The following is a 26,635-nucleotide window of genomic DNA, read 5'->3' as shown; positions in this document are numbered from 1 at the left end:
ATGGCTGTCGCCAGGGGAGCTTTTTATCAGGTTCGCCTGATTCGCCAATTGCGCCCTTTCCTGGACCGGGATTCGTTATGCACAGTCATTCATGCCATCGTCACTTCCCATCTGGATTACTGCAATGCTCTCTACATGGGGCTCTCCTTGAAGAGTACCCGGAGGCTCTAACTAGTACAGAATGCGGCCACGCGGGGGATTGAGGGAGCACCGCATAGCTCCCATGTAACACCTCTCCTGCGCAGGCTGCACTGGTTGCCGATGGTCTTCCCGGTGCGCTTCAAGATGTTGGTCATCACCTTTAAAGCGCTCCATGGCATGGGACCGGGATATCTATGGGACCCCCTGCTGCCGCCAGTTACCTCCCATCGTCCGGTGCGTCCAGTGCGCTCCCACAGGGAGGGCCTCCTTAGGGTGCCGTCAGCCAACCAATGTCGGCTGGCGGCCCCCAGGGGAAGAGCGTTCTCTGTGCGGGCCCCGGCCTTGTGGAACGGGCTGCCGGTGGGAAGCCGTCTTCTCCCTGATCTTTGGACCTTTAAGCGCGAGCTCAAGTCCTTCTTTTTTCACCAAGCGGGGCTGGCCTGATTGATTTTAAATATTGCGGGTTTTTAGTGGGCTTTTAATAGGTTTTTTTTATTTTTCTATAATTTTTATTTAACTATTTTTAACATGCGGCGTTTAAATTAGATTTTTAAATTTGGTATTGTATTTTAAAACTTTTCTGGTTTATTGTTGTTTTATCTGCTACACTGCCCTGAGTCTTCGGAGAAGGGCAGTATAAAAATGTAAATGATAAATAAATAAATAAATCTTATACAATAGAATAGAATAGAATAGAATAGAATAGAATTTTTTTTTAGAATAGAATAGAATTTTTTATTGGCCAAGTGTGATTGGACACACAAGGAATTTGTCTTGGTGCATATGCTCTCAGTGTACATAAAAGAAAAGATACGTTCATCAAGGTACAACATTTACAGCACAATTGATGGTCAATATATCAATATAAATCAAGGCTTGTCTATATGCGGATTCGTCATTGTCTCGAATGAGACAAATTACTGTTGTGTCATCTGCGAACTTCAGTAGCTTAACAGATGGATCATTGGAGATGCAGTCATTGGTATACAGAGAGAAGAGAAGTGGGGAGAGCACACAGCCTTGGGGGGCCCCTGTGCTAATTGTACAGGTATTTGATGTGATCTTGCTTAGCTTCACCTGCTGCTTCCTGTTTGTTAGGAAGCTTGTGATCCACTTACAAGTCTGTTCTGGTACCTGTAGCTGGTTTAGCTTAGTTAGAAGAGTGTCTGGAATGATGGTATTGAATGCTGAACTAAAGTCTACAAAAGGACCCTTGCATAGGTCTTTGGAGACTCAAGATGCTGTAGGATGTAGTGCAGAGCCATATTAACAGCATCATCTATTGATCTGTTTGCTCGGTATGCAAATTGCAAGGGGTCTAACAGCGGATCCATGATGGTTTTCAAGTAGGAAAGCACTAGCCTTTCAAAGGTTTTCATGACTACAGATATTAGAGCAACTGGTCTGTAGTCATTCAGTTCCTTGATGGTGGGCTTCTTCGGCACTGGGATGATGGTAGAGCGTTTGAAGCAAGAAGGAACATAACACATCTCTAGTGATTTATTGAAAATATGGGTGAAGATGGGGGCCAATTGGTCAGCACAGACTTTTAAGCAAGAAGGAGTTATCTTGTCTGGGCCTGGAGCTTTTCCTGTCTTTTGTCTGTGAAATAGGTCCTGCACTTCCTTTTCTGTGATCACTAGGGGTTGTGAACCCAATGAAATGGGGTCAGTTGTAGGAGGCTTGGCTGTTGTTGGTGTGTCTGAGATGGGGGTTGTGGAGATAGGTGGCTGTAGTTTCCTTTCAAACCTGCAGTAAAATTCATTCAGGTCATCTGCCAGTTGTTGATTATCTTCAGCCTGGGAAGGAGGTTTTCCATAGCCGGTGATATTTTTAAGAGTTTTCCACATGTTTGCTGATTCATTTGCTGAAAACTGATTCTTTAGCTTTTCAGAGTAGCTTCTTTTTGCTGCTCTGATCTCCTTTGTTAGTGCATTTCTGGCCTGATTGTACAGCATTTTATCACCTTTTCTGTAGGCCTCCTCTTTGGAATGTCATAGCTTCTTAAGTTTAGGTGTGAACCAAGGTTTGTTGTTACTGTATATTCGCAAGTTCCTTGTAGGTACACATAGGTCTTCACAGAAGCTGACATATGATGTTACAGTATCTGTGAGTTCATCCAGGTCTGCAGAGGTATCTTTAAAAATATTCCAATCAGTGCAGTCAAAACATGCCTGTAGCTTTAATTTTGATTCCTCCGTCCAGGTCTTCACTGATTTAATTATTGGTTTTGTGGCTTTAAGTCTTTGCCTGTAAGCAGGTACAAGGTGAATCATGCAATGATCAGAGTGTCCTACAGCTGCACGTGGTAAAGACCGATAAGCATCTTTTAGTGTTGTGTAGCAATAGTCTAGAGTATTCTTGGCTCTGGTGGGACAATTGACATGCTGAAAGTATTTGGGTAGCTCTTTCCTTAAGTTTGCCTTGTTTAGATCTCCCAAAACAATGGCCAGTGAATCAGGGTGTTTTGCTTCAGCCTCCATGATTTGGTCAGCCAGAGTTCGTAATGCCTTGTTTACACAGGCTTGTGGTGGGACATAAACAGCAATTAGAAGAAATGAGGAAAATTCACGAGGCGAATAGTAAGGTTTGCAGTTGATAATTAGAGTCTCTAAATTATTGTCACAGAATTTGTAAATTATTTTAAAATCTTGATACCAGTTTCTGCTAATATATAGGCATAAGCCTCTTCCTTTCTTTTTACCAGATGTTTCTGGAATCCTGTCTGATCGTTCAATCTGAAACCCTGGAATGTTCAGGCTGCTATTTTCAATTGATTCATTTAACCAGGTTTCAGAGAAGCATAGGACTGCTGAATTGCGAAAATCAGAATAGTATTTGTTTAAGAGGAGTATTTCATCCATCTTATTTGCAAGTGAGCGTATATTTGTTTGGAAAATTGAGGGCAGAGGAGTTTTAATGCGACTTCTTAATCTGTTTAAGATCCCAGCTCATTTACCTCTCTTCCGTCGCTTTTGTCGTTTGTTTTTTTTTGGTAATCCATGGCTCCATGGGAATTGCCTCCTCCTGTATTAGAATCTCCTCCGTGTTTGTAAAGACAGGTGGGGGTGAGATCAAAGAAAGCTGCTCCTTAAAGAAATGTTCCTTAATTTTTAGCTGATGGTCTCGTGAGTAGGAAATCCGTAGTGAGGCACAGAGAACAGTTAGTAGAGAGCATTTCACCGAGGCAGCCTTCGTCGGCGCCATCTTGGGAAAACCAGTTTCTCTTTATATCTCAAATTCAATCCAGTTTCTCTTCTTGAAAGCTTCCAGTGATGAAGTTCCCACAACTTTTGAAGGCAGGCTGTCCAGAGTCTCGACATCTTGTCTACAGTGTGGTCACCGAAACTGGATGCAGTACTCTGTGTGTGGTCTTACTAAGGCTTTCTAGATTCTCTGCAAGTCTCTTGAGACGGAGTTGCAGGATGGACCCAAAAGAAAATCTAAGGACTTCCAGCCTCTGATTTCACTTGTCTGCCAGCCCCAGTCTTCCAAAAGCACAAAGGTCAGAACGCAGCTTTTAAAAAAGAAATTGATTCCCCCACTTATGAAATTGTTCTTGGGAGTAGTCTTGGACTTGCAACCACACTTGAGCCCAAATTTATGTTGCCAAGTGAAACATTTGTAAAGTGAGCCCCCCCCATTTTATGATCCTTCTTGCCACAGTTGTTAAGTGAATCATTGCAGTGTTTAAGTTAGTAACGTGGTTAAGTGAATTTGGCTTTCCCGTTGACTTTGCTTGTCAGAAGGTCACAAAAGGCGGTCACATGACCCCGAGACATTGCGACCGTCATAAATATGAACCCATTGCCAAGCATCTGGATTTTGATCACATGACCGTGGGGATGCTGCAACGGTTGTGTGAAAAAGGGTCATAAGTCACTTTTTTCAGTGCAGTTGTAACTTGACCGTTTTTCACACTTACAGCTGTTGCAGCATCTCAGTGGTCACCTGATCAAAATCCAGATCCTTGGCCACTGGCTCGTATTTGTGACAGTTGCAGAGTCCCGGGGTCACGTGATCACCTTTTGCAAACTTCTGACAAGCAAAGTTAATGGGAAGGACAGATTGACTTAACAACGGTGCTATTATCTTTAACAGCTGCAGTGACTCACTTAACAACCGTGGCAAGAAAGGTTGGAAAATGAGGTAAAACTCACTTAACTGTCTTGCTCAATTATGGATGTAAATCAAGGATTACCTGTATTGAGAACCTCCATGTTCACAGAAGGTCTATCCCAACATTTCAATTTTGGGGGAAAGAATGAAAAAGCTGGTTTACTGATTACAAAGGAAAACCTGATGCTAGCCGAAAGATGGCTTCCGAAAACTCCACTCCTATTTCACTATATTTGCCTATTTTCTAGGGAGGTTTCTCCGCTTGATAGCTTAGCTGTAACAAATATTTTTGACAGCTTAACAAAGGCTAGTTTGTTTTAAGTTAGGTATAATAGTTTTAAGATAGTTTAATTATAGCTTACTGTTGCCTGCAGTAATAAAAATATATATAAATATATATATATATATTAAGACATTCACGACAAACCCCTGGCTCAAGCTGATAAAGGGAGGAAAACTTGTGGCTCAGAGGTTAATACAACTGCCTAATATGCAGGCAGCCCAAGTTCGAATTCGAGTAAGGGTATGGGGAAAAAAAAAAAGTTGGAGACTGAGAAGGACCTGGGAAATACAAGCTTTGCAGAAGAGGAAATCAAAAAATGCTTGATCAGTGTAAATTATGCTGACTGTCGAATGCTGGCAGTTGAAGTTTCCACATCTTTAAATTGCTAAGAATATAGAATCATAGGGCTGGAAGAGACCTTGAAGGTCTTCTAGTCTAACTCCGTGCCCAAGGCAGGAGACCTTATAGATCTGTCAAATGGTTGTCCAATCTATTTTTGAAAATCTTCAGTGACCCACAACTCCCCAGAGGCAAGATATTCCATTGATTAATTCTTCTCACCATCAGAAAATTCCTCCTTCCTTCTAGGGTGGATCTCTCTTTGACAAGCTTCCACCCATTACTTCTTGTCCTGCTCTCTGGTGCCCTAGAGAATAAGTCAACCCTGTGACAGATCCTCAAGGGTCCTGGAAGAGGAGTTATCACGTCCCCCTTAACCCTTCTCTTTGAGTCTAGGATACCCCTTGCTCTGCTTCCTGCCCCTTGGTTTCCCCAAAGCCCTATGGGTCTCCTCCATACTCCACCCCATCACCATTTGCTCACTTACATTTTGATGAGCTCAGAAAGTCCGAGTAGAGAAGGTCATTCCCTCGGTGGGCCATGTGGCACAATCAAGAAGAAGAAATCCAACCTCTGTTGTTTCCATGGCAATCCTTTCGCCCCAGCCAGCATAAACTATTATGATTTCTTCTTAGCTCCGCTGGCTCTAGTTTTATACTGCTGGCGCTAAGAAGATATCAGAGTGGTTTACCTTGGCTGGGGAGGAAAGGATTGGCATGGACTCACCGGGCAAGATGGGAGGGAAATAGGGGTGTGTGTGTGCTGAAGCATCTCTGCAGTTTGTCGTAAGGGTGAAGGACTCCGGGGGGGGTGGTGGGCTGCAAAAAGTCAACTTTGAAACGGATTTGTATTGGGGTGTTTATGTTGTAACTTCAAACATTCGTTGAATGGCCTGTCATAACGTAAGGATTATCTTACTACTTTTTTTTCACATCTTTTGCAACCGTTTTATAAACAATAAAACTTAAACTTTCTATGACACATGCTTTCTGTTTTTTCCTTAAGTTATATGCCAGCCACCTCCCAGGTTTATTTGCATTACAAAAGGTATTATGTTTAGCATATTGTATATTCGTTGCCACCTGGTCTGCAATTAACATATTAAATTGACTCTGTAATATCTTTATAGCCTTTTTAAGTTTGTGGTCTTGTGGATTTTGAATTAATAATTGTTGTTTCTTTTGAATTTCTTCTTCCAAGTACCTACGCTGCCTTTGTTTATTATTCCTCTGCCTATTATCCAGATATATCAATATACCTCTAATAAAAGCCTTACTCGCGTCTCACACAGTTCCTATCGCTGTCCCCTTATGCATATTAAAATCAAAAAATTCCTTCATCTGTTTCTTACATTAATTTACATTATCCTCATATCTAAACAAATTTTCATTTAGCCTCCATGTTCTACCACCTTTTTTCCCTTGTAATAATTCCATCCATATTGGGCTATGGTCAGTTAAACACCTCGGATATATCTTCATTTTCTTCACCCTAGAAAGCAAGTCATTAGAAATTAAAATAAAGTCAATTCGTGAAAAAGATTGATGCCTATCGGGAAAAAAAGTAAAATCTCTCTCATCTGGATTCCGTAACCTCCATATATCTCTAAACTCAAAGTCTTCCATCATTTCAAAGAAGGATTTTGGTAGTTTTGCATGTATAGGTATCTTCTTAGAAGAGGTTCTCTTATCATTTCTTGTATCAATTACTCCATTCCAGTCTCCTAATAAAATAAACGAACTGTAATCCCAGAGGGTCAACCTCTCGGGTAACATTTTATAAAACTTTTCTTGTTGCTGATTAGGTGCATAAATACCTATCAGTAAAGTCTTTTTTGCATCTATCACCAGTTCAATAGCAATAAATCTTCCTTGAATGTCTGCCTCAATTAACTTAGCTGGTATATCCTTCCTGATATATACAACGATTCCATTTTGCTTCTTATCCAAAGCTGATGCAACAAAATGTTTATCTAATTTTGAGTTTATTAAGTATTTTTGGTCTGATAATTTGATATGTGTCTCTTGCAGGCAAATCACATCATTTTTAAATTGTTTCAAGTAGTGAAATATTTTCCTTCTTTTCTGAGCTGTATTCAAACCATTAACATTCCATGACAAAATTCTATTTGCCATTACTGGCCTCCTGAAGCTTTGAAGCAGACAACAGAAGATCCTCCTCCGGTATCTTCTGTCTAGCTCCTCCCACAGCTTCCATACTGGGGTCCTTACTTTTACTTTGAAGCTGTTGCTCTTCTTTACACTTAAGAGCTCCTCTTGTCACCCTTTGCTCTTGTGGCTCCTCTGATGCTGGCAGCAATGAAGCCTCTTGGATCACCACGCCTTCTTGGATCTCTTGAAGTTTTTCTATCACTTCTATTTCAACTTTCAAAACTGTAGAAAGAAAATCCTTTGCCTTTAAAACAGTTTCAATTCTATATCTCCTTCCTTGATAAAATACTGTCAGACCAACTGGCACTTCCCATCTAAATTGAAGCTGGTGTTTTTTAAGTTCTTGTGTAAAAAAAACAAATTCCTTCCTATCTCTTAACATCTTGGAAGGAATCTCTTTCAGGACCTTCAGCTCCTGTTCTCCAATTTTCAAAGTTGTCTGATATGCAGCTTGCAAAATCTGATTTCTCATAGTTCTTTTCACAAAATAAACCACAATGTCCCGAGGAAGCTTTCTCTGTCTTGCGATCCAAGAATTAACTCTATATATTTTATCAATTTGATAAACTACCTCTTGGGGTTCCACTTCAATAAATTCAACCAATGCTTCCAATATAAGTTTTCTTAGGTCCTCTCCTCTTAGAATATAAAAGTAAAGAGATATATTAACAGGATAAAATTAAAAAGGCCTTCTCAGAATTTTACACTACTTTATATGCGAAAGATAAAATACCGAATAGGGATATTTATGATTATTTGAAAGATTATAAGGTTAATACTTTAACATTAGAACGAAGGGAGGAGTTGAATCGGCCGATAGCTACTGGAGAAATAGTGGAGGCAATTAAACAATTAAAAATGGGGAAAACCCCCGGTACAGATGGACTTACACCAAGTTATTATAAAAAATTACAGGATGAAATATTAGGTCCACTTAAAGAATTATTTAATCAGATACAATTAGGAGAGGGAATACCCCCATCATGGAAAACATCTTTTATTTCACTGATGCCAAAAGAGGAGCAAGATTGCTCTAAACCCGGGAATTATAGGCCGATCTCACTTTTAAATAATGATTATAAGATTTTTGTTAAAATAATAGCAAATCGATTAATGTTAGTTTTACAACAAAGAATTCATACTGATCAATCTGGTTTTATAAAAGGGAGGCAGATGAGAAATAATGTTAGACAGATTATTAATATATTAGAATATTTGGAAAAGAAGAACACTCTGGCAGCACTTATTTTTTTGGATGCGGAGAAGGCCTTTGATCGATTGCATTGGGATTTTTTATTTAAATTAATAGAGAAAATGCAATTTGGGGACTGCTTTGTTAGAATAATTAAAGCGATTTATGGAGAGCAAACAGCTCAGATTATAATAAATGGTAGTTTGACAGAAGTTATTAAAATTGCGAAAGGAACGAGACAGGGATGTCCTTTATCGCCGCTATTGTTTGTTTTAACTCTGGAACCATTATTGGATAAAATACGAGAGTTAAAGAAGATAGAGGGGATTAAAATTAGACAATATGAGTATAAAGTTAGAGCTTCTGCAGATGATGTAGTGGTTACTTTAACAAATCCTATAATTTTAAGTATATCTTTGTTAGAAACAATTGATGAATACGGAAAGGTATCAGGATTTAAAATAAATCAGAATAAAACAAAAGTGATAATCAAAAATATGTCTAAACAACAGAAACAAAAATTAGAGGAAATAACAGGATATGAGGTGGTAAAAAAGGTTAAATATTTAGGGGTTTATATTAGCTCATTGAACAGGAAACTGTATAATAATAATTATGAGTTGTTATGGCAAAAAGTTCAGAAAGACATGAATGCTTGGAAAAAACTGCAACTATCGTTATTGGGGAGGATAGCGGTTATCAAAATGAATGTGTTACCTAGATTTCTGTTTCTGTTCCAGATGATACCAATAATCAAGAAAGATAAAAATTTGGAGGAATGTCAGATTGGGATTAATAAATTTATATGGCAAGGTAAAAAGGCGAGGGTTAAAATGAAAATAATTCAGGACTCACGGGAAAGAGGAGGCCTAAAAATGCCTAATTTTAAACTATATTATGAAGCAGTAGCCCTTTCAGTAATAAGTGATTGGTTTAATTTAACGGAGGAAAGAATTTTGAATATAGAAGGTTATGACATTATATGGATGGCATGCGTATTTATTTTACGAAAAAAAAGTGGATAGGGCTTTTAAGAGTCATGTGTTGAAAAGTGCTCTTTTGCGGGTCTGGAAAAAATATTCCTATAAACTAGACTATGAGATTCCTATATGGGTGAGCCCCAGACATGCAATAGAGAATATAAATATAGAACAGAAACAGGAAATGATTACTTATAAAGAACTTTTGTATGCTGAAGGAGATAGCTTGCAATTAAAATCATTACAGGTATTAAATGAAGAAGGGAGGAATTATACTTGGTTTCAATATGGGCAACTAAGTGCTAGATGGAAAGAAGATCAAAAAATTGGTATAATGCAAAGGGAGGAAAATTTAATAAAGCAAATTAGAAATCAGGCCCAGGAGCATATGAAGAGATTGTATAATGTGTTGCTTGAAATAGATTCGGAAAAGGATTTGGTAAAGGATTGTATGATAAAATGGGCACAGAATATTCAGGAACCAATAATGTTGGAAACATGGGAGAAAATCTGGGTTAGAAATATAATATAATATAATTAATATAATACAATGTAATATAATATAATATAATATAATATAATATAATATAATATAATATAAATATAAATATAATATAACAACAGTGTTGGAAGGGACCTTGGAGGCCTTCTAGTCCAACCCCCTGCCCAGGCAGGAAACCCTACACCATCTCAGTCAGATGGTTAAGAAAATGTTGGATAACCATCTGACTGAGATGGTGTAGGGTTTCCTGCCTGGGCAGGGGGTTGGACTAGAAGGCCTCCAAGGTCCCTTCCAACTCTGATGTTATGTTATGTTATCCAACATTTTCTTAAAACTTTCCAGTGTTGGAGCATTCACAACTTCTGCAGGCAAGTCGTTCCACTTATTAATTGTTCTAACTGTCAGGAAATTTCTCCTTAATTCTAAGTTGCTTCTTTCTTTGATCAGTTTCCGCCCATTGCTTCTTGTTCTACCCTCAGGTGCTTTGGAGAACAGCCCGACTCCCTCTTCTTTGTGGCAACCCCTAAGTTATTGGAACACTGCTATCATGTCTCCCCTAGTCCTTCTTTTTATTAAACTAGACATACCCAATTCCTGCAACCGTTCTTCATATGTTTTAGCCTCCAGTCCCCTAATCATCTTTGTTGCTCTTCTCTGCACTCTTTCTAGAGTCTCAACATCTTTTTTACATCGTGGCGACCAAAACTGGATGCAATATTCCAAGTGCAGCCTTACCAAGGCATTATAAAGTGGCACTAACACTTCACGTGATCTTGATTCTATCCCTCTGTTTATGCAGCCCAGAACTGTGTTGGCTTTTTTAACAGCTGCTGCACACTGCTGGCTCATATCTAAATGGTTATCCACTAGGACTCCAAGATCCCTCTCACAGGTACTACTATTGAGCAAGGTACCACATATACGGTACCTGTGCATTTTGTATTTTTTGCCTAAATGTAGAACCTTACTTTTTTCACTGTTGAATTTCATTTTGTTAAATTTGATGAGTTCCCCATCTATCCCCTCGTCCAAGTCATTGATGAAGATGTTGAAGAGTACTGGGCCTAAAACAGAGCCTTGGGTACTCCACTGCATACTTCCCTCCATGTGGATGTAGTTCCGTTGAGGACTACACGTTGAGTGCGGTTGGTCAGCCAGTTACGAATGCATCTGGTGGTGGTGCTGTCTAACCCACATTTTTCTACTTTATCTAGTAGTAGATTATGGTCTACTTTATCAAATGCTTTACTGAAGTCCAAGTAAATTATATCGACAGCAATGTTAAGTTTACACAAGCACAGAATTTAAGGGAAAATTTTTATAAGATGTTTTATAGATGGCACTTAGATCCTAAAAAATTATCATGTATGTATCCTGATATCCAAGCGAAATGTTGGAGATGTGACTGTGATGATGCTACATATTTTCATATTTGAATAGAATAGAATAGAATAGAATAGAATTTTATTGGCCAAGTGTGATTGGACACACAAGGAATTTGTCTTGGTGCATATGCTCTCAGTGTACATAAAAGAAAAGATACGTTCATCAAGGTACAACATTTACAACACAATTGATGATCAATATATCAATATAAATCATAAGGATTGCCAGCAACAAGTTACAGTCATACAGTCATAAGTGGAAAGAGATTGGTGATGGGAACTATGAGACGATTAATAGTAGTGCAGATTCAGTAAATAGTCTGACAGTGTTGAGGGAATTATTTGTTTAGCAGAGTAATGGCCTTCGGGGAAAAACTGTTCTTGTGTCTAGTTGTTCTGGTGTGCAGTGCTCTATAGCGTCGTTTTGAGGGTAGGAGTTGAAACAGTTTATGTCCAGGATGCGAGGGATCTGCAAATATTTTCACGGCCCTCTTCTTGATTCGTGCAGTATACAGGTCCTCAATGGAAGGCAAGTTGGTAGCAATTATTTTTTCTGCAGTTCTAATTATCCTCTGAAGTCTGTGTTTTTCTTGTTGGGTTGCAGAACCGAACCAGACAGTTATAGAGGTGCAAATGACAGACTCAATAATTCCTCTGTAGAATTGGATCAGCAGCTCCTTGGGCAGTTTGAGCTTACTGAGTTGGCGCAGAAAGAACATTCTTTGTTGTCCTTTTTAATGATGTTTTGATGTTAGCTGTCCATTTGAGATCTTGCGATATGATAGAACCCAGAAATTTGAAGGTTTCTACTGTTGATACTGTGTTGTCAAGTATTGTGAGAGGTGGAAGTATGGAAGGGTTTTTCCTAAAGTCTACCACCATTTCTACGGTTTTGAGTGTGTTCAGTTCCAGATTGTTTTGGTTGCACCACAAGGCTAGTCGTTCGACCTCTCGTCTATATGCGGATTCGTCATTGTCTCGAATGAGACCAATCACTGTTGTGTCATCTGCGAACTTCAGTAGCTTAACAAATGGATCATTGGAGATGCAGTCATTGGTATACAGAGAGAAGAGAAGTGGGGAGAGCACACAGCCTTGGGGGGGCCCTGTGCTAATTGTACAGGTATTTGATGTGATCTTGCTTAGCTTCACCTGCTGCTTCCTGTTTGTTAGGAAGCTTGTGATCCACTTACAAGTCTGTTCTGGTACCTGTAGCTGGTTTAGCTTAGTTAGAAGAATGTCTGGAATGATGGTATTGAATGCTGAACTAAAGTCTACAAAAAGGACCCTTGCATAGGTCTTTGGAGACTCAAGATGTTGTAGGATGTAGTGCAGAGCCATATTAACAGCATCATCTGTTGATCTATTTGCTCGGTATGCAAATTGCAAGGGGTCTAAGAGCGGATTCGTGATGGTTTTCAGGTAGGAAAGCACTAGCCTTTCAAAGGTTTTCATGACTACAGATGTTAGAGCAACTGGTCTGTAGTCATTCAGTTCCTTGATGGTGGGCTTCTTCGGCACTGGGATGATGGTAGAGCGTTTGAAGCAAGAAGGAACATAGCACATCTCTAGTGATTTATTGAAAATATGGGTGAAGATGGGGGCCAATTGGTCAGCACAGACTTTTAAGCAAGAAGGAGTTATCTTGTCTGGGCCTGGAGCTTTTCCTGGCTTTTGTCTGTGAAATAGGTCCTGCACTTCCTTTTCTGTGATCACTAGGGGTTGTGAACCCAATGAAATGGGGTCAGTTGTAGGAGGCTTGGCTGTTGTTGGTGTGTCTGAGATGGGGGTTGTGGAGATAGGTGGCTGTAGTTTCCTTTCAAACCTGCAGTAAAACTCATTCAGGTCATCTGCCAATTGTTGATTACCTTCAGCCTGGGAAGGAGGTTTGCCATAGCCGGTGATATTTTTAAGAGTTTTCCACATGTTTGCTGGTTCATTTGCTGAAAATTGATTCTTTAGCTTTTCAGAGTAGCTTCTTTTTGCTGCTCTGATCTCCCTTGTTAGTGCATTTCTGGCCTGATTGTACAGCATTTTATCACCTTTTCTGTAGGCCTCCTCTTTGGAATGTCATAGCTTCTTAAGTTTAGGTGTGAACCAAGGTTTGTTGTTACTGTATATTCGCAAGTTCCTTGTAGGTACACATAGGTCTTCACAGAAGCTGACATATGATGTTACAGTATCTGTGAGTTCATCCAGGTCTGCAGAGGTATCTTTAAAAATATTCCAATCAGTGCAGTCAAAACATGCCTGTAGCTTTAATTCTGATTCCTCCGTCCAGGTTTTCACTGATTTAATTATTGGTTTTATGGCTTTAAGTCTTTGCCTGTAAGCAGGTACAAGGTGAATCATGCAATGATCAGAGTGTCCTACAGCTGCACGTGGTAAAGACCGATAGGCATCTTTTAGTGTTGTGTAGCAGTGGTCTAGAGTATTCTTGCCTCTGGTGGGACAATTGACATGCTGTAAGTATTTTGGTAGCTCTTTCCTTAAGTTAGCCTTGTTTAGATCTCCCAAAACAATGGCCAGTGAATCAGGGTGTTTGGCTTCAGCCTCCATGATTTGGTCAGCTAGAGTTCGTAATGCCTCGTTTACACAGGCTTGTGGTGGGACATAAACAGCAATTAGAAGAAATGAGGAAAATTCACGAGGCGAATAGTAAGGTTTGCAGTTGATAATTAGAGTCTCTAAATTGTTGTCACAGAATTTGTAAATTATGTTAAAATCTTGACACCAGGTTGAATTAATATATAGGCATAAGCCTCCTCCTTTCTTTTTACCAGATGTTTCTGGAATCCTGTCTGATCGTTCAATTTGAAATCCTGGAATGTTCAGGCTGCTATTTTCAATTGATTCATTTAACCAGGTTTCAGAGAAGCATAGGACTGCTGAATTGCGAAAATCAGAATAGTATTTGTTTAAGAGGAGTATTTCATCCATCTTATTTGCAAGTGAGCGTATATTTGTTAGGAAAATTGAAGGCAGAGGAGTTTTATTTGGTGGACTTGTAAGAAAATTAAGGCCTTTTGGATAAGAATATGGTGGATTATTCAAAATGTCCTGAAGAAGAAGTTCCTGCCACAATTTTTCCTTTTGGGAATTATAACGGATTGTACAGTGACTGAGATTAAATTGATTTTGAACTTAATAACAGCAGCAAGGCTGTTGATTGGACAATATTGGAAGAAAAAAGAGTTACCTACAATAGAAGAATGGATATTGAAAGTTACTAACTTGGCTGAGATGGCTAAAATCTCAGCTTTTTTGAAAGACAATACGCAGGAAAGATATTCAATTGAATGGAAAACATGGATTGATTATTTATAAAACAGATATCAGATTAAGAAATATCAGATTGCCTTTGAATAATTAGAAAGTATTATTTTATATAATGGGGGGGTTAGGAAATGAAAAGATTTGGATGAGGTTAATTGGATTAGAAGGGAAAATTTTACTCTATGTTTGGTTTATGTATAACAATACCTTGTAATTGACCCGGGAAGCTGGGGGTGGTGGTGAAGGGAGGGGGGAAGCGGGTTTTGTGGGGGGGGGGGGAAAGGGGGAAAAATGTTTTTGTTTGTTAAAACTTTTTCAATTAAAAAAAAAACTTAAACTTTCATTTGAATCTTACAGACAAAGATGATGCCGATATAAACACACTGGACAACTGAGAATAAGAAGCAAACCTGAAAAGCGAAGCAAATTGAAGCAGAAATAAAAATAGTTTCCATTTCCTTCTGAAAGCCACAAAATTCGTAGCTATTGTGGGAAAACACAGAGTTCAAACCACAAGAGGATCCACACTGGAGAAAAGCCATATAAATACTCTGAATGTGGCAAAAGCTTTGGTCAGAATAGCTTCCTTGTGATTCATAGAAGGATCCACATAGGACAGATGCCCTACAACTGCCCCCAATGTGGTAAATCCTTTCGCAAGAATTGCAAATTTGTGATACATCAGCAGACTCACACCAGGAAGAAACCATACAAGTGTCCAGATTGTGGGAAACATTTCAGTTACCATTCTAACCTGGTGATACACCAGCGGATTCACACAGGAGAGAAACCCTTTGAATGTCCTGAGTGTGGGAAAAGTTTTAGTCTGAGTTCCAACCTTGTGACACACCAGAGGATTCACACAGGAGAGAAACCCTTTGAATGTCCTGAGTGTGGGAAAAGTTTTAGTCTGAGTTCCCACCTGGTGAGACACCAGAGGATTCACACAGGAGAGAAACCCTTTGAATGTCCTGATTGTGGGAAAAGTTTTAGTCTGAGTTGTAACCTGGTGAGACACCAGAGGACTCACACAGGAGAGAAACCTTTTGAATGTCCTGAGTGTGGGAAAAGTTTTAGTCTGAGTTCCCACCTGGTGAACCACCAGAGGATTCACACGGGAGAGAAACCCTTTGAATGTCCTGATTGTGGGAAAAGTTTTTGTCTAAGTTCCACCCTGGTGAGACACCAGAGGATTCACACGGGAGAGAAACCCTTTGAATGTCCTGAGTGTGGGAAAAGTTTTAGTCTGAGTTCCAACCTGGTGAGACACCAGAGGATTCACACAGGGGAGAAACCCTTTGAATGTCCTGAGTGTGGGAAAAGTTTCTGTCACAATTCCAACCTGGTGCTACACCAGAGGATTCACACAGGAGAGAAACCCTTTGAATGTCCTGAGTGTGGGAAAAGTTTCAGTCACAATTCCAGCCTGGTGAACCACCAGAGGATTCACACAGGAGAGAAACCCTTTGAATGTCCTGAGTGTGGGAAAAGTTTCAGTCACAATTCCAACCTGGTGATACACCAGCACGTTCACACAGGAGAGAAACCATATGAGTGTCCAGATTGTGGGAAACGTTTCAGTCAAAATTCCTTTCTGGTGCTGCACCAGAGGATTCACACAGGAGAGAAACCCTTTGAATGTCCTCAATGTGGGAAAAGTTTCCGTCACAATTCCAGCCTGGTGACCCACCAGAGGACACACACAAAAGACAAACCATACAAGTGTCCAGATTGTGGGAAATGTTTCGGTTACCGTTCTAGCCTGGTGAACCACCAGAAGACTCACACAGGACTCACACACGGAGAGAAACCACATGAGTGTCCAGACCTGCAGGGTCAAACTATTTGATTGAGGGCCACATCAGGATTGTGGTTGACCTTGTGGGTGGGCATGGTGGAGGGACATCATGTGGCCAGCTCGACATCTCTTGTGTCATGGTGGCCCAGGCAGGTCTGGGGGGTTCCCTTGTCTCCAGCAGAGAAAGGCAAGACCATGGTAAGCACCAAAAACCTTGTTCTCACCATCCCTCTCCGGCCATGCAAAGGACCCCAGGACACCAGCACAGGCTGCCCAGACCCCTGGGACCGTATGCACTGAGCCTGGCCCTCAAGCTCCCATTGCATTGGGACCCCACAGCCCAGCCCCACTTCCTGAGGGGCTGCCCGACTGCACTTACCTCCTTAAGACTGTTGCTGTGCTCGCTCTCCTTGGGCACGTTGCTCATGGTGTATGCAGGAGAGCAAAGTGGTGTGTCAGAGGGTGGCCCATTCCTTGTGAGGAGCCCCAGCTTTGTAACTAAAGCATCCCCAGCAATTGGATGGGAGACCACCAGGAGAGGTCAGGAGGAGGGGACAAGGGGATAGTAAAAGGGCAGAAGGGCAGCTGTTGGCCAAGTGCAAAGGTAGGACTTCCCTCCGAATCTGACTCCCTCATTATAAACCTTCCTTCCCTTCCCTTCCCTTCCCTTCCCTTCCCTTCCCTTCCCTTCCCTTCCCTTTCCTTTCCTTTCCTTTCCTTTCCTTTCCTTTCCTTTCCTTTTTTTAAGCTGCCAGAGGCTCCCAACAAAGGCTTCTCATTTTGTCCCCTCCACGATCACTTCAGCATGGTTTTTAGCTCACATCTCCCAGACTGGTGTATGTGTATGGTTTTGTGTGTGTGTTCCCCTTGCAGCCCAGCCAGCGCTGTGATATTGGAGAGAAAATGAAGATCGGGAGAGGCTGGGGGTTGAGAAAAAGAAACAAGCATTGCAAAAAAACAGCTTTTGTTATCTTTCAGCCTACAATCAGCTTGCAGGCTGTAAATGAGTGAGTGCAAGTGAGTGAGACACCTCCCCCTGCCCCCCCTTCCACACACACACACACACACCTGTGTACAGGCAGGAGAGGTGAGCGGAGAGTCATGCAGAGATCCATCAGGCACAGAGGCAACAACAGGGGAAGGGGATCCAAATGGGAAGCCTCTGCCCATTTAAAAAAAGAAAACCCTGGGGAGCTTCCCTTCTTGTCCACCCTCCCCTCCGTTGCCTCCATGCCTGATGCCAAAGGGAAATTCTGCTTCCTCCCCCACCCTGCAATGCCAGAAGCCACAGGCCACCGTCGTTTGCCTTCCACGTCCCCCACAGACCCTGTGCAATCTCCTACCGCCCATGCATGACATGCTGGCCGTACCGTGACCAGCCTTAGATCTGTGTCGGCGCCTTGGTTCAGCCCTCTGGCTCGGAGTGTGAGAAGGCTGGTGTCCTGGGTGAAGGGCAGTGCTCAGTCCCTAGGAACGCCAGGCCCTGCGCGCTCGCTGCCTGCTGTGCTGACACCCAGGGGGCTGGGCCGAGGTGGCGCCACAGGTCTAAGGCTGGGCGAGGTTCGTCCTGAAGGCAAATCGCACCTGGTCAACCTGGGCCAAGCCAAGGCATCACAGGCCGGTCCTTTAATGTTTCCAGGGCAGACCCAAGGGCCAGATGTAACCATCTTGCAGGCCGGATTCAGCCCGCGGGCCTTGACTTTGACACCCCTGGTCCAGATGGAGGGAAAAGTTTTGGATTGGTGGTGGTTTTTTTGAATATATGTTTGATTGGTACATTTTTCTTTTAAAAACATAAAAAGTTCCATGTCTATCTGAACAGCGTGTTGTTGTTATTGTTAGTTGGGAAGTCGTGTCTAACCCATCGTGACCCCATTGACAAGGTTCCTCCAGGCCTTCCTGTCCTCTACCATCCTCTTAATGGACTTAAAGGAGTCCATTTAAGCTCACGCCTACTGCTTCAGTGACTCCATCCAGCCACCTCATTCTCTGTCATCTCCTTCTTCTTTTGCCCTCAATCTTTCCCAGCATTAGGCTCTTCTCCAGTGAGTCCTTCCTTTCATTAGGTGGCCAAAATATTTGAGTTTCACCTTCAGGATCTGGCCTTCTAAAGAGCAGTCAAAATTGATCTCCTCTAGGACTGACCGGTTTGATCACCTTGCAGTCCAAGGGACTCACAGGAGTCTTCTCCAGCACAGCAGGGGTGAAATGTCAAATTTCATATTTCTGTGAAATGTTCTGTGGGCGTGGCTTGGTGAGGGAGGTAATGTGACTGGGTGGGCGTGGCCAACTTTTTTTTCCTTTTAAAAGCATTTAAAATGCTTTTAAAAGCCTGTGATGATCAGGCTACTCAGGTGGGATCGCCAGCGGGAAAAAAAGCTTTTAAAGGGTTCTGACGATCCCAGCTGTCCGCGTGATCATCAGAGGTTTTTTTGTTTTTTTTTTAACTTTAAAAGCAATTTTTCAGCCGAAGAAAAAATGCTTTTACAAATAAAGGAATAAAGGCAGGGATTTTTGCTACTGGTTCTCCGAACCAGCCGCCCCCCATCGCTACCAGATCGGGTGATCTGGTCTGTACTGGGAACATTTCACCCCTGGTTCAAAGGCCACAATTCTTTGGCTCTCAGCCTTCCTTATGGTCCAACTTTCACAGCCATACATTGCAACTGGGAAAACCATAGTCTTGACCATACGTAGTTTTGTTGGCAGGGTGATGTCTCAGCTTTTTAGTATGCTGTCCAGCTTTGCCATAGCGTTCCTCCCTAGGGGCATACTTAATTGTTTCCAGTGTCTTTCTCCCCACATTGAACTGAACCCAGATGAATATTTCTTCCAACAACATTGTTAGTTTACAATTTCTATCCCACAATGTCTGCCATTTATCTAATTGTATTGAATAACCAAAGTTTTTATCATTGTTTCTTTCACTTGCTCTTCTTCCATTTTAATACCCAGTAAGTAGCTATACATTTTAAAAATCGATTTTTCATCTGTTCCTAGTAATATCTGGTCTAGTTCTGTTGGCTCTTTATAGAAACCATACATTGTTACATCTTCCTCATATCTTAAATGTATTTGCACATGTGGCCATTGGCGGCCGGGTGGAACGGGACCGTTGGGGCATGGCGAATGCCCTGTTTGGCCAGGAAGGTCTGGAAGGGCGCCGAGACAAATTGGGGTCCATTGTCCCACACTACCACGTCGGGCAACCCATGGGTAGGGAACAGCTGCTCTAGGACCCTAATGGTGGCCTCTGCCATCCAACGGGAGTAGGCATCCACCAACACCAGAAAGGTCTGGCCTAAGAATGGGCCGACAAAGTCCAGGTGGACCCGCAACTACGGCGACCGGGGGACTTCCCAGTCCCTGACCGGGGCCACCGGGGGTGCTGGCCTGGATTGTTGACAAGCCTGGTACCTCGAAACCCAGAATTCTATGTCCTGGTCCATTTTGGGCCACCACATAGCTGCGGTCGAGTGCCTTCATGCGTACGATGCCGGGGTGGGCATCGTGGAGGCTGTTTAAAATTGGCGCCCTTAGTTTAGGCGGCACTACTACCTGGCTTCCCCACAAGAGGCACCCTTTCAGTGCTGACACCTCATGCTGTGTGTGCTGGAAGGTCAGGAATTCCGCCGGCACCACCGATTGCAGCCACCCCCTGCGTGAACCTCCATATTGCAGGTTGCATCCTCTAGATTTACTGAGAGGTAAATCTTGTTGGCATTGGATAGAACTGCGGAGGCATGGCTGACCGCAAAGTATTCTTCATGATGCGTGAGGAAATTTTTCTTCTTCGTACTTTTGGCGGGCTCCTGCCAGGCATTCTGGGATGGTAGGGTAGCCCGGCACACCTTGGCCAGGTGGCTTCTTTTACCGCAACGGCAGCAGATAGCCGTTTTAAAATGGCAGTCAGCCCTGTTGTGGCTTCCACCAAACCGGCCCAGTTGAGCGGAGTCTGTTTGGACACTGAAGTCCCTCTTTTGGGTGGAACAGTCTTGAGGCGACACACACTGTCGCCCTCATCTGAGGAGTCCGTCTGGTCAGAATCTCCATGGTGAACAGCAAGTACCTTAGCCGAGGGAGGCGTGTTTGCTGCGTGAAAACTTTGGATTTCACTCGCTGATCTGTCTGACATCTCCGCCGCTTGGGCTTCATCAAGGATTACCAACAAGCTTATTTCCTTTCGGGCCAATAGGCACGGTTTGAGTCTCAAGTCTTTCACCCCGCACACCAGCTGTTGTAACAGGGCATCGTCCAGGTCGTGAAACTTGCATGGTCCTGGGGCTGCGCACAAGGAGGCCATATAGTCAGCCACAGATTCCCCTTCCCTTTGGACCTGCTGGCAGAAAGCATGCCGTCAGGCAAGGTGAGGGGGTGTAGGGGCATAGTGGTCCTTTAATTTGTTTATGAGGACATCCCATGGCACATCCCTAAAGACCTCACGGTCGCACACACTGAGAAAATACCCCCGTTTACGGGAGTTGGACAATTCAGCAAAATCACTGGCTTGAAGGAAGCATTCAAAACGTTCGATGAATGTGTCCCAGTTCTCGGCGGCAGGCTCAAACGGGGAAAATGTGGGCTGAGATGCCATCCTTGCAGGGCTGTGACTTCTTGGTTTATTATTGCGTCTTGGCCCTCAGTATCCCACCCTTCGTCGCCAGTATTATGTACTGAGTGGGTGGACAACAAATTGAGGCGAGGCAGGCGGCAACATTTAAACCTTTTATTAAACAACGCAACTAGCGCTGTAACAACTGCAACTAGTTGAGGCAGGGATGAAATCTAAAAAAATTTGCTACCCACTCTGTGGGTGTGGCTTGGTGGGTGTGAGTGTCCTGTGACTGAGTGGGCGTGGCCAACTCAATGTCACTCACAGCCATGCCCACTCAGTCACAACCCCCCCCACCAAGCCACACCCACAGAACTCAGTAGGGAAAATAATTTCATTTCTATTCTGCCTTTTCCCTTTCCCTCGCCACCTGTTCTCCCTTCACCTAGGCCCCAGAACCGCCACCTGCCTCAACGGGGTCGGGGAATGTACCATTCCCCAACTCCGGCCTTTCTCCGGAGCTGCCGCCCACTCACTGCCTGCTCGCCGCCTGCTCGCCCTTTGCCTTTGGTCAGGGGCCGGGGCCCAGGGATGCCCCATTCCCTTAGGCCCCGGAGTCACCCCCTGCTCATCGCTTCCTCAACCGGGTCGGGGAATGCACCATTCCCTGACACCAGCCTTGTCCCGGAGCTGCCGCCCACTCTTTGTTCACCACATGGAATATACTTACTTTCTTCCAGCGGCTGGCTGCCAGGAAAGGCAAACGTCCAAAAGTTACCGGAGTTGCTCTCCTTGAATATGCCGCCTTGTTCTATGCGCTGGCTACGCTAGCGCATACCCAACTTGCTGCTGATAAATAAATGAAATAAATGGTGTGCGCTTGCACAGCCAGTGCATGGAACAAGCAGCAATGGCGGCGGCATATTCAAGGTGAGGGACTCCAGTAACATTTGGACACTTGCCTTTCCTGGCAGCCAGCTGCTGGAAGAAAGTAAGTATACGCTCCGTGGCGAAGGAAGAGCGGCCCGCAACTCCGGGACAAGCCTGGTGTCGGGGAATGGTGCATTCCCCGACCCAGTTGAGGCAGGCGACGAGCAGGGGGTTGCTCCGGGGTCTCAGGGGAATGAGGTATTTCTGGGCCCTGACCAAAGGTGAAGGGCGAACAGGCAGCGAGTGGGCAGCAAGTGAGTGAAGGAAGAGCGGGCGGCGGCTCTGGGGAAAGGCCAGAGCCGGGGAATGGTGCATTCCCTGACCCGGTTGGGGAAGGCGGTGGCTTCGGGGGCTCGGGGAATGGGCCCCAGCCCCTGACCTAAGGGCGAGCAGGTGGCGAGCTGCCTTCCCGGTGTCCCAGTGTCCAGCTTGCAAAGGCTGGACTGCGGACCGTGGAGTGGTTCGGGGGCGTGGCCAGCCAGTGATTGCTACCGGATTGACGAACCAGAACCAAACTCTGCTACCTACTCGCCCGATCTGGTCCGATCCGGTAGCATTTCACCCCTGAATTGAGGTGAAGCCCTGGAATAGCTATCTGACAGCTCTTATATACTTGAGCTGTCAGATGGCTGCTCCAATGACAACGCCTCAGATTTCCCCCTCGGGACCCAGCTCGCATCTTAACCAATCAGCAGCGACCTGCTGTTGGCAAGCCAAGAGCCGGGTCGTATCTCCGAGGACTCAAAAGACTCAACACTAAATCCCTTGATTAGTCAGTTCTTGTTTAGATTTAAGTTCCCCTTTATCATTCAAAACGTCCGTATACCTTACAATTTTTTCCATGTTAATCACATTCGGATGTATCAGTGCCTCCATCATGGAGAACCAGGCTGGTATTTTCATATAAGGTCTTTCTTTAATTTCCCCCCATACTAATAGTAGTGCATTTCTAACAAGGTGGTTTTTTTGTATGTTGATTATGGATTTCCCACATGTGGAGTTTCAGTCTACTATTCTCTGTCTCCCAATACTGATTTCTATTTTATTTATTTATTTTATTTTATTTATTTTATTTGTCACAACAGTATATATAGGTATAAGTATGTAATAACTATACAAATTGGATACAATCAAAGGGAACATTAGGACAGGAATGGTAGGCACGCTGGTGCTCTTATGCACACCCCTTACAGACCTCTTAGGAATGGGGTGAGGTCAATAGTAGATAGTCTTTGGTTGAAGATTTGGGGGTTTTGGGAAGAGACGACAGAGTCAGGTAGTGCATTCCAGGCATTAATAACTCTGTTACTGAAGTCATATTTTCTACAATCAAGATTGGAGCAATTCACTTTAAGTTTAAATCTATTGTGTCCTTGTGTATTGTTGCGATTGAAGCTGAAGTAGTCTTCAACAGGAAGGACGTTATAGCAGATAATTCTATGAGTTAAACTCAGGTCATGCCGAAGGCGGCGGAGTTCTAAATTTTCTAAACCCAGGATTTCAAGTCTGGTGGAATAAGGTATTTTGTTGTGATCAGAGGAGTGGAGAACTCTTCTTGTAAAATATTTCTGGACATGCTCAGTTGTATTAATGTCCAAAATGAGGTGTGGGTGCCAGGCAGGCGAGCTGTATTCGAGAATAGGTCTAGCAAATGTTTTGTATGCTCTGGTTAGTAGTGTAATCTTTCTGGAGAACAAGCTACGTAACATTAACTTTACAACTCTTAAAGCCTTTTTGGCGATGTAGTTGCAGTGGGCTTTGGCGCTTAGATTGTTTGATATGAAAATTCAAAGGTCTTTGACGGGGTGAGGTCATCTATAAAGTAATGTCCATCAAGACCAGGTTATTTATGGGACTACCTGCTGCCACTGATAGCCTCCCATCGATCTGTGCGCTCCCATAGGGAGGGCCTCCTCAGGGTGCTGTCAGTCAAACAATGTCGACTGGCGACCCCCAGGGGGAGGGCCTTCTCTGTGGGGGCACCAGCCCTCTGGAATGAGCTGCCTCCAGGGTTTTGACAACTCCCTGACCTCCGGACCTTTCGTTGCGAGTTGAAGACATCTTTGTTCTACCGCGCATTGTTGGCCTGAAGTAATAGTAATTTTAATAGGGGTTTTTTATAGTTTTATTGTTTTTTAAGTTTTAATTCGGCCAAATTGAATTAGTTTTTAATAGGTTTTTTAACATTTTTCTATTATATGTATAATTGTTTTATCTGGCTGTAAACCGCCCTGAATCCTTTGGGAGAAGGGCGGTATAGAAATCAAAGAAAGAAAGAAAGAAAGAAAGAAAGAAAGAAAGAAAGAAAGAAAGAAAGAAAGCTTGTATTTAGTGTTCTGATTCTTTTTTCCAATGTGTAAGACAGAGCATTTGCTAGTTGAGATTTGGAGTCGCCAAATTTTTGACCATTCCGACACAGTCAAGGTCTTTTTGAAAGCTTTTTCAAAGATTATGCGTAGGGGTTCTGCTATAACAGTGGAGAGCTTTTTTAAGAAGTATGCACATAGACCATCAGATCCAATAGATAGAGACGGTTTCAGTTTGCCAAGGGCCTTTTCAACATTATTTATTTATTTAATTTATTTATTTATTTTGTCACAACTTCATATAAAAAGATTATATAGTATATAAACATATATATGAGTAAATATTAGGAGGTATAAGCATCAATATATATATAGGAAGAAGAAAAGAAAAACAATAGGACAGGAACGGTAGGCACGTTTGTGCGCTTATGCACGCCCCTTATGGTCCTCTTAGGAATGGGGTGAGGTCAATAGTAGAAAGTTTTTGGTTAAAGCTTTTAGGATTATGGGAAGAGACCACAGAGTCAGGTAAAGTATTCCAAGCACTGATGATTCTGTTACAGAAGTCATATTTTCTGCAATCTAGATTAAAGCGGTTAACATTAAGTTTAAATCTGTTGGTTGCTCTTGTATTATTGCAATTAAAGCTGAAGTAGTCTTTAACAGGAAGGACATTACAATAGATGATTCTATGAGTTAAACTTAGGTCTTGTCGAAGGCGACGGAGTTCCAAGTTTTCTAAGCCTAGGATTTCAAGTCTGGTGGGATAAGGTATTTTGTTGTTTTCAGAGGAATGGAGAACTCTTCTTGTAAAATATTTCTGGACACGTTCAATTGTATTGATGTCAGAGATGTGGTGAGGATTCCAAATAGGCGAGCTGTATTCTAGAATTGGTCTAGCAAATGTTTTATATGCTCTGGTTAGTAGTGTAGTGTTTTTGGAAAAGAGGCTACGCAAGATTAGGTTTACAACTCTTAGAGCCTTTTTTGCTATGTAGTTACAGTGGGCTTTGGCACTTAGATCATTTGACATGAAAACTCCAAGGTCTTTAACGGGGTGGGGGTCATCTGTAAGGTAATGTCCATCAAGTACGTACTTAGTGTTTGGGTTCTTTTTTCCAATATGTAAGACTGAGCATTTGCTGGTTGAGATTTGGAGTTGCCAAGTTTTATACCAAGTGGTTAGATGATCAAGGTCTTTTTGGATGATAGATGCATTGTCTGTGGTGTTAAATAGTTTGACATCGTCAGCAAAGAGAACACAATTACTTGCGATATGGTCACAAAGATCATTAATGTATAGTATGAAGAGTGTTGGTCCAAGGACGCTGCCTTGAGGAACGCCACTCTTGACAGGAACAGGATTTGATAGACCATTGCCAATTTTATTTTATTTATTTTATTTATTTTTATACTTTTATACCGCACCATCTCCCGTAGGACTCAGGGCGGTTCACAGGCATATTAAAATAAGACAATATAATAAATAAGCATTAAAAACCCAATTAAAACTAAATATTATCATAGCCAAATCACTAAAAATGGTAAAAACCAATTAAAAACCCATTAAAATTTAGCTAAAACATTTTATTCTTAGGCTAGTCCAGCTTGCTGAAATAATAAAGTCTTCAGTTCACGTCTGAAGGTCCGGAGGTCGGGGAGTTGTCGTAACCCCGGAGGAAGCTCGTTCCACAGGGCCGGTGCCGCCACAGAGAAGGCCCTCCCGCTGGGGGTCGCCAACCTACATTGTTTGGTCGACGGCACCCTGAGGAGGCCCGCTCTGTGGGAGCGCACGGGTCGTTGGGAGGCAATTGGCGGCAGAAGGCGGTCTCGAAGGTATCCCGGTCCTAAGCCATGGAGCGCTTTAAAGATGGTAACCAAAACCTTGAATTGCACCCGGAAGGCTACCGGTAGCCAGTGTAGGCCGCGCAGGATGGGTGTTATATGGGAACAGCGCGGTGCTCCCTCTATCACATGCGCGGCCGCATTCTGGACTAACTGGAGCCTCCTGGTGCTCTTCAAGGGGAGCCCCATGTAGAGAGCATTGCAATAGTCCAGGCGGGAAGTGACGAGGACGTGAGTGACCGTGCGTAAGGCGTTCCGGTCAAGGAAGGGGCACAACTGGCAAATCAGGTGAACCTGATAAAATGCTCCCCTGGTGACGGCTGTCAAATGATCCTCTAAGGACAGCCGATCGTCCAGGAGAATGCCTAAATTGCGCACTCCCTCTCTGGGGATCAGTATTTCCTCCCCCACAGTCAGTGATGGTGTAAGCTGACTGTACCGGGATGCCGGAACCCACAGCCACTCTGTCTTGGAAGGGTTGAGTCGGAGCCTGTTCCTCCCCATCCAGACCCGCATGGCCTCAAGACACTGGCCCATCACCTCAACAGCTTCGTTGGGGTGGTTCGGGGTGGAAATGTACAGCTGAGTATCATCAGCGTACAGATGGTAATCCACCCCGAAACCACGGATAACCTCACCCAGCGGCTTCATATAGATGTTGAACAGGAGAGGCGAGAGAACAGACCCCTGAGGCACCCCACAAGTGAGGCGCCTTGGGGTCGACCTCTGCCACCCTGCCAACACCGTCTGCGAACGGTCAGAGAGATAGGAGGAGAACCACCGATAAACGGTGCCTCCCACCTCCAATCCCTCCAA

The 26,635-nt window shown here is 43.2% G+C and overlaps 2 protein-coding genes across 4 annotated transcripts in view; both read left to right on the top strand.

The window, feature by feature from the left end:
- Positions 1-26,635, top strand: part of LOC131189569 (zinc finger protein 850-like) — a 70,963-nt gene that overhangs the window by 1,943 nt on the left and 42,385 nt on the right. The gene's annotated exons all lie outside the window — the stretch shown is intronic.
- LOC131193127 (zinc finger protein OZF-like) overlaps positions 1-26,635 on the top strand; it is a 54,136-nt gene that overhangs the window by 1,964 nt on the left and 25,537 nt on the right. Inside the window, exons 2-3 of one of the 3 annotated variants that reach the window (XM_058173008.1) lie at positions 10,397-10,619; positions 14,746-18,252. In XM_058173008.1, the coding sequence (XP_058028991.1) occupies positions 15,008-16,237 (1,230 nt within the window). In that variant the 5' untranslated portion in view covers positions 10,397-10,619; positions 14,746-15,007 and the 3' untranslated portion in view covers positions 16,238-18,252. Of the gene's footprint in view, positions 1-3,407; positions 3,647-10,396; positions 10,620-14,745; positions 18,253-26,635 lie in introns of all 3 variants that reach the window. The other 2 variants (XM_058173009.1, XM_058173007.1) reach the window with 2 other exon arrangements.

Source organism: Ahaetulla prasina, chromosome 2 (genome assembly GCF_028640845.1).
Source record: "Ahaetulla prasina isolate Xishuangbanna chromosome 2, ASM2864084v1, whole genome shotgun sequence".
Lineage (NCBI taxonomy): Eukaryota > Metazoa > Chordata > Lepidosauria > Squamata > Colubridae > Ahaetulla > Ahaetulla prasina.
This window is presented reverse-complemented; position numbering and strand designations above follow the sequence as displayed.